This window comes from Anopheles arabiensis, chromosome 2 (assembly GCF_016920715.1).
Source record: "Anopheles arabiensis isolate DONGOLA chromosome 2, AaraD3, whole genome shotgun sequence".
NCBI classification, from domain to species: domain Eukaryota; kingdom Metazoa; phylum Arthropoda; class Insecta; order Diptera; family Culicidae; genus Anopheles; species Anopheles arabiensis.
In genome coordinates, this window is record NC_053517.1 from 23522346 (window position 1) to 23531134 (window position 8789).

Genomic DNA, 8789 nt, shown 5'->3' on the forward strand with positions numbered 1-8789 from the left:
CTCCGGTGGGCTGGCCATGTTGTACGCATGGAAACGGACGACCCAGCCCGTAAAGTCTTTTTAGGCCGTCCACTAGGACAGGGGAGGCGTGGTAGGCCCAAATTGAGGTGGCAAGATGGCGTGGAGGCGTCCGCCATTAAGGCCGGGATAACGGACTGGAAGACGAAGGCGCGAGACCGTGAGCGGTTTCGGACACTCCTGAGGCAGGCCAAGACCGCAAAGCGGTTGTAGCGCCGGATAAGGAAGTACTTTTTAGTTGAACGCTCGATAATTGGCTGAAAGTTCAATTAAAAAGCATGCGTTTGTATGGAAATACCGGCTTTTGACAAATTCACAAAAATCTCAAAATTTTGAAACATTTTCTATGGAAGAACGTGCCAACTAAAAAGCACATATTCAATACAGTCTGAACTCACTGGTTGAACTTCGATTCCCCGCCAACTATTGAATATGTGCTTTTTAGTTGGCACGTTTTTCCATACAAGAAATTACTGAAACTTTTCTCAGCAGGCCATGGGATTTTTCAAAAACCGGGTTTTCCATACAAACGCATGCTTTTTAATTGAACTGTCAGCCAACTATCGAGCGTTCAACTCAAAGTCTATATCAAAGTCTATATAATACAGAGCAAAGTCTATATAATACAGAGGTCGATGCATAGCTCGATTTTGGTCCACCATTTTGAAAGCTTGTTTTTGACAGTTAGATGAAAAAGTTTGTGAACGATTCCACACAACCAAACACTTTTTAGGGCCAATTGTGCTTTTTCTGCACAAAATCTAGTCGAACTATACATTTCCTTCTCATTTACGTGGCATGGAGAAGTTTTTCACTAATTCATCACTTTAAAACGAATAAAATCAGGAAACAAACCTATTAGCTTTGGTTCTCTTGAGCTGCACATGATTTCGTCCTAATTTTGGGCACTAATCTTGTTATAATCAATAATTGTCTAAATTCTATCTTTTCTTGATATTCATCAAGTTTTTTATGTACAATATTACGAACAAACGATGTAAAAATGACCGAAAATGCAATCAGATCAATGCATGCACAACAACTAAAACCTCAATGTATGCTACGATTAAACTATTGAAGCTTTTTCATCCAGCTGTCAAAACTTTCCCACGCTTTTTGATCAAATGTTCTGGACGACTCGACCTCTGTATTATATAGACTTTGATATAGACTTTGAGTTGAACGCTCGATAGTTGGCTGACAGTTCAATTAAAAAGCATGCGTTTGTATGGAAAACCCGATTTTTGAAAAATCCCATGGCCTGCTGAGAAAAGTTTCAGTAATTTCTTGTATGGAAAAACGTGCCAACTAAAAAGCACATATTCAATAGTTGGCGGGGAATCGAAGTTCAACCAGTGAGCTCGGACTGTAAATGACATTTTGTGGTTAGGAGTGCGCGACGCCCGCTTTGATTGCAGCTGAGAAAAATATAAATTTTTGCACATTTTTTCCTAACAACTAAAACTAGGTAAAAAAAGAACTGAAAATAACTTTAATGACATGGTTTTAAGAACACAAAAAAAACTTTCATATAACTTTGGAAAAACGTTATATTTGTTTGTTCCTTTCTTTGACACATTAAATCACAAAGGTGATCATTAATAAAAAGATTTTTGGTTTTGCAGGTTCACAACCATACTGCATCGCATTGCCCACCATTGCGCGGTCGTGAATACGTAATTACGCAAACTGTCGCAAATTACGCAAAACAAGCAGAAGAATCGAAGAATTGGCAGAGGATCCGGTTCGATCAGCGGATCGCGGTTAGCCACCTTTCTTTTGGTTCCACTAATTCATTTTTGCTATGTGGGGTGAGTTTAATGAGATCGTTACGAACCTAGCACGTTCTGCGTTCTGCATTCTTCTATATTTTTTTTAATAGGTTCGTGCTGAGCGATCATCCTCGTTTCTTGAAGGTGACCTTTTAATGGTCGATTGAATTTGACTAATAAATAAATAAATAGTGGAAGGGTGTGCGACGGGGAAGATTACATACTATTTCGTTTGAAGAAACCAAGCGGTTTATTTTTTCAAATGCGTCTGTGCTTGTATTAACACTGAACAGTGTATCTTATTTATGGGATGGTTTTTCTGATGGTGACACTATTGCCGGATTACGAAGACGGCATCGTACTCCACCAAAGCAGACGGCGTCCTCGCTTCCCCAGAGGATCTGAACCATCGAAATAATGGCCTCCCAATCGCAAAAAACACATACCGTCCATAAAAAATTGAAATATTTCATTGTGGTGTCTCGATCACCACCACTATGCATCGCTCTCGATCTTTTTCTCGCGAGTGATCGTGAGTGGCTGTTGTGCGAATGTACGCTAGCGGTTTACCGTTGGCTAATTTGAATGTGTGAGTTGGAATGTCAACGTGTATGAAATAAATTTAAACAATCATGGCGGATGATCAAATTCAAAAAGGACAATATTGTCTGTAGGAGATTAATTGGGATATGCGTGTTATGAATTGTTCGAACACTGTAAAAGTTTGTCTGTTTGTTACCGTGCAACGAGACATTCCGCCAAATAGCGTCGCACCGTGAAACGTGAAGCCAAATTCGATTACATTCGATGATTTTCGATGACAGATCCATACATAAACAATATGTTTATTCCAATACGTGGTTTCCTGTGCATCGATTATATAACAGTGCTCGTTTTCAGGCCAATATGAGTAGACTGCAATTGCGTTTCCGTTCAGATCCAGCATTCTGGCAATTTGTTAGGTCACGAAGAGGGTGCAATCCGTTACCTAATGAAATGGTACTTGATTCTCAAACTGCCTCTACTCCTGTAGAGATTTGTGATCTCTTCTCTACTCATTTTTCCCAAATGTTTGAGCCACCTGCTAGATAATTTAATTAATCTCTCTAATATTTCGGTTAGCGTTGAAAAAGTCGTATAGGTGTTATTTAGGTTGAAACGTTACTCCTGGTCCAGATAGAATTCCTGCCTCACTTTTAGTAAACTGAAAGGACGTTCTTGCTCCACACCTTGCTAAAATTTTCAACCTTTCACTTGCTGTCGGGGTCTTTCCTGCTTTTGGGAAATCCTGTTGGCTTTTTCCAGTGCACAAAAAGGGATGCCGTAGCGTTGTTTCTAACTATCGTGCGATAACCCAAACTTGCGCCACAGCTAAAGCTTTCGAGCTATGTATGTTTCCAACAATATTTCATACTTGTAGTTCCGCTATTAGCCCAAAACATCATGGGTTTATGCCTGGTAGGTCTACTTCAACTAATCTCTTGTCTTTTGTTTCCAATATTTTTAGACCTTTTGAGGCCGGTACCCAACTTGATGCAACATACACTGACTTTCATGCTGCATTTTGATAGTTTACCTCACTTTTTATTATTAGCTAAATTGTCTAAACTTGGTTTTGATGATGGCATTATTAGCTGGCTGTTCTCATACTTAAGTAATTGATCTTGCAGGGTTAAAACCGGGTCGTACTTAGCTGAAGAGTTTTTTTGTACGTCAGGTGTCCCTCAGGGTTGTGTGCCAAATCCACTTCTGTTTTCTTTGTTCATCAATAATGTTTGTAATGTCTTACCTCCTGATGGTCATCTCCTTTATGCGGATGATATCAAAATCTTTTTACCTGTGTCTTCTTCTTCTGATTGTTTGAGACTTCAGCATTACCTCAATGCATTTGTGCATTGGTGTTTATCCAATTTACTTCGCCTGTGTCCTGAAAAGTGTTCTGTTACTTCTTTCTCTCACTCTCTTTCTCCAATTTTATTTAACTATACTGTTTCTAACTCGTCCCTCTCTCGTGTTATGTCTATCTGTGCCCTTGCTGTTATACTTGACAGCCGTCTTAACTTTAAACTGCAGCTTGGTGAGGTTCTACTAAAAGCTAATCGTTACGTTACCCTTGGGTTTATTTTACGTTTTACCTCTATTTTTGGAGATTAAAGCTGCCTAGAAACATTTACTGTGCTTTGGTAAGGCCTCTTCTTGAATATGTTAGCATCATTTAGAATCCTCCCACTAACGATGGCTGTTCGGGAATTGAAAGCATTCAGCGCCTCTTTACCAGGATTGCTTTTCGTCGTTTGTTTGGTTCTGTCTCACTACCTCCCTATGAAATGCGATTGCAGTTATTCAATCTTCACTCTTTAAGCTTCCGCCGCCAAGTGTTTCAGGCATGTTTTATTGGTGGCTTGTTACTTTCTGCTACTGATGCTCCTGATTTACTCTCTTCCATCTCGCTGTATGTTCCCTCTCATTCTCTTCGTCCACGTGATCCTCTGTCAATTGAAACACCTCATACTCTCTATACTTTCAATGATTCTCTCCTATCCTGTTTCAGGTTGTTTAACTACTTTTACTATCTCTTTGACTTCGACTCCTCTGTTAACTCTTTCCGTAACCGTCTTCTTTCTTCTAATTTTCATCAAACGCCTCATTCCAATCTACTTCTTCTCTGACAAAGCATACCAATGCTTCCGTTCGAGAGGATAGATTCGGAATAAACTCTCCAGCAACTTTGCTCCATGCATTCTAAAAGTCTTAGTGAATTGCAGTTTTTTATCGGTTGGATATGATTTGTTTTTCTATTCTATTCTTATTCCACGTTCAATGTAACTCCTAAATGTTTACACTACTTCTACTTACTTATCCGGCGCTACAACTACTTTACGGTCTTGGCCTGCCTCAGGAGTGTCTGAAACCGCTCGCGGTCTAGCGCATTCGTCTGCCAGTCGGTTATCCCGGCCTAATAATGGCGGACACCTCCACGCCATCTTGCCTAAAAGTTTACGCTATTATACTTCAAATAACCACTCTTCCTAGTTTCCAAGAGCATTCAGCGTTCCAAGAGCGATAACATTGTTCAAGTTTTATGGTGTATTCTATTGCATTAGCACCCCTTTAGCATTAGTTAAATCTCGCAAACTCAGATGTAGTTCTGCAGAATAGTCGGCAGCCGTGTTGTGAAGCTTTGTAGATAATTGTGCTCCTTGCAGCCTGCTTAGGAGAGTGTCGATGAATATCCTTTTGGGAAGACAACCATAGGCGATATCTACTCTTTCGGTGCTGTTGGATGGGTAGGTCTAAATCAAACAAGAAGATGTTAGATTTGAGTTGTAGTTTCTTGAAACAAATCCAGCGTCAGAGATAAAAATGTATGAGTTCCTCGTCTCGAAATTATAATTCAACTGAACTGCATTCATATGTTCAGGAGTGAACAGAAAGAAAGGAATTCAGTTGGTTCGATACAATAATCCTGTCGAACAACAATAATGTTATAATCATCCAGAAAAGCGAAATATTGTTCTAAAGATTATTATTTTTCTCGAAAAGCACCTTCCAATTGGATTGTTTTATCTTACACTACGTGGTACCATCTTTCATTTCCCACTATCATTCAGTTTCCATTCGAAGGTGTCGATTGATTAGGTATTTTAAAGCGTAATGCCTAACTTTTCTCTCTCGCTCGCACTCTCTGTCTGTTGTTGGCCTGCTTACGATAGAGCACGTCGGTGTGACATGGCCCGGTCAACAATCATTCTCCATGATGCTCGGTCCCCGGTTGCAGCCTCCTATCCATGTAGACTTCACACGATCACCGACAGGTCTCGCTTTGCCTGATCCAGGCATCGAATTAGCTGTGCTGCGCATAAGTCGCATGCCGAACTGGCGATTGCTGTCGAACACCTTCTTGGTGGGGCATGAGTCCGGCATCTTCATGACATGCCCCAGCCATCGCCTCCGTTAGGATGCTCGGTTAGGCGTACAGCTCAGCAAACTCGTGGTTCATCCTTGCCCTGCACGCTCCGTATGCTCGAACACGCTGCGAAAGATGATCCGGAGGATGCATCGTTCAAACACGCCCAGAGCGTTTACATCCTCCGCTCGGATGGTTCCGGACTCGTGTCGATAGAGGACCATCGCGGGCTCCAAGTCTTCTAGATCTCACCAGCCTGTGAAGTACATAGTATGCACGATTCCCCTACAGAATGCGTCTCCGGATTTCGCTGCTGATGTCGTTGTTCGAAGGGTGTACGCCTCACACACCTTCGCTGTTGTCCTGCCGATGATATCGATGTCATCCGCGAAGCCAATAAATTGGAGAGACCGGTAGAGGATCGTGTCACGGATGTCGTTGTCTAGCCTGCGCCTCGAATGACACCTTCCAGGGCGATATTAATGAGCAGACAGGAAAGTCCGTCATCTTGCCTCAGACCCCTGCAGTGGCGGATTTAACGGTACGCAGACTGAGCGGCCACGGAGGGCCCCGTCTATTTAGGGGCCCCGTGGATGGTAATTCCAGCATATACAACAATGTGTACAATAGTCTCATCGAGAACTTTTGTGATCCATGGACGAAGAAACTCATACTTGGTGTTTGGTACATGGTGTCTAAAAATGATATCGAGCTAGCCCTTGCTTTTTTACTATATCGTTTCAAAGAAAACGATCAAGTATAATTCGTAATTCGTTGTTAGGCAGTGTGTTAGATCGTGTTGTAATCTAGCAATCGTTGTAGATCACAGTAGTCTATGAACGTAGTTAAGGATTGGTTAGTTGCAATAAAACCTTCAATCAGTAAAGACGTCTTTAGATCGTCGTCAAGAAGTTTGTGATCTAGGCGTTACACTGGACTCTAGTTTAAATTTCCGTTTACACGTTGACAACACTGTTAACAAGGCATATAAGATGCTAGGTTTTATCTTTCGATAATTCCGATAATGTAGTCATGGGCCGGTCTGGTGGTACAGTCGTCAACTCGTACGAATTAACAACATGCCCGTCATGGGTTCAAGCCTCGAATAGACCGTGCTCCCACACGTAGGTCTGACTATCCTGCTATGGTCACTGAAAGCCAAGCTCACTTCACTAGTGGGTACAGGCAGGCCTTGACCGACAACGGTTGTTGTGCCAATGAAGAAGAAGTCATGTCTTAAGTCTTATGTCGTTGTTTACTGGTCTTGTGCGCACGGGGGTGAAGTACTGCTCAGTACTTTGGTTCCCGAATTGCACTACGATGATTAACACAATGGAGGCAATACAACGGAAGTTTACAAGACTTGCTTTAAAATGCGACCAATTCAAAGGACTCACAACCATGCCAAGTTATCGCTCACATTACCTTCTGCTTGGCCTACAGACGATCGAGCACCGTTTTAAGGTAAACAAATGTGTATTTGTTCTTCTTCTACGTGCCTTCGAGTCCTCTTCGCTCTCGTAACTTGCTTGTTAATGAGAGCAGGCGTACTTTATATGGATACAATGAGCCATTGCTCGCTATGACAAGGCAATTCAATACATGGTCTAATCACTTTGATTTTAATTTATTAACGAGTTAACGACCGACGCATTTAAAGAGAATATTTTATTCATTTCACCGGACACCGGATTAAGGCAAAGGGAGCCTCAACTCCTTTTACCGCTTAGGGCCCCTAACACTCTAAATCCATCGAGCATCGACAGTGCGTAGCTCGATCGAGAGCTTGCAGAATTGTTCCAGAAGCCGAGAAGAGCGGAAGCAAAAGCCAGTAAGATAAAGTGATAAAGTGACAGACACCACATATATCAACAATAACCACAGCTCATTGGAAACAATGGAGTCAACACTAGAGCTGGAACTGCAGTCGTACAACATGGCGCATCCGAAGCGCGGCATTGCAGTGATTATCAATAATAACAGGAATCGAAAAGGCTCAGAAAAAGATGTGGAAGCATTACAGGCCGTATTCAAGCACCTACAGTTTGATGTGCGTCTCTTAAGCGATAAAACGACCGTTGAAATCAGACAAGCTCTTAAAGATGTGTCCGAAGAGGACCACTCCAACAACGATTGTCTGGCAATTATTGCGATGGCGCACGGATGCAATGATAGGATCGATTTCGACGACGGTTATTTGCATATTGACGAACTGTGGACAAATTTTGTTGGAAACAAGTGTCCTTCGCTGATTGGAAAACCGAAACTTGTGTTCATTCAAGCGTGCCGCGGTGGAAAACATGTCTACGGAGCATCGACAGCCACAGCAGATGCGAGGCCCGGTCTGGAGGAACCGGTTGATGTCAAAATACCAATGTATGCCGATCTTTTAGTGATGTACTCATGCTACGAACATCACGTTTCGATGCGTTTCCCTAACGGATCCTGGTTCATACAGTCGCTTTGCCAAGTGCTGGGTGCCAACATTGCCAAGACGGAACTTCTGGCTTTGCTGACTCATGTATCCTACCTTGTGTCCATCCGATCGGGCCAAACTAAGCAAGGTAAAGTGGTAAAACAAATTCCGATGGTTACTTCCATGCTCACGAAAGCATTTTCTTTTGTGCCAAAATAACTCAGCAGACTAGCTGGAATATACACCGCTGAATAAATTAGAAAAAAAGCATTAAACATGTACTAAAAGTGTTGATTTTTATTCTAATGAAAGAAGCATAAGATAGACAATTCCATTATTGTGAATAAGAACCGCACACAACAAGCCATGGATGAAGAGGAAATGGGGGGGGGGAAGGCGGTGTTTGGAGGTTGAAACGATTGCATCCGGCCTTGCTTATCCGTAAAAATGATACCATTTTTTGTTATTAACGGGGATGAGGGGAAGTCTATGAAGTTGTCCCTCACAGGACTACTCTACCCATTTTAATGTATAAGTAATTTGGCCACAGACGCGGTGACCATCGTCGGGAATCTGCTGACTCGGCGTGGTAGCGAGCAACCGTGAGAGTCACCATTGCAGTCGTTGGTCAGCACGAAAACGGACACCGTCTGCAGATTCCAGAACGCAACCCAAT

General features: G+C 42.2%; 1 protein-coding gene across 1 annotated transcript; it reads left to right on the forward strand.

Moving 5' to 3' along the window:
- The first annotated feature begins 7513 nt into the window (after nt 1-7513).
- On the forward strand, nt 7514-8376 carry LOC120895798 (caspase-like). The gene has a single exon (XM_040299446.1). It carries the CDS (start codon nt 7595-7597, stop codon nt 8330-8332), a length of 738 nt encoding a protein of 245 aa, XP_040155380.1. The 5' UTR covers nt 7514-7594; the 3' UTR covers nt 8333-8376.
- The last annotated feature ends 413 nt before the right edge of the window (nt 8377-8789 follow it).

Bases quoted from the DNA above. Each gene is read 5' to 3' on its own strand.
- LOC120895798 (XM_040299446.1), top strand. From the start codon at position 7,595: ATGGAGTCAACACTAGAGCTGGAACTGCAGTCGTACAACATGGCGCAT.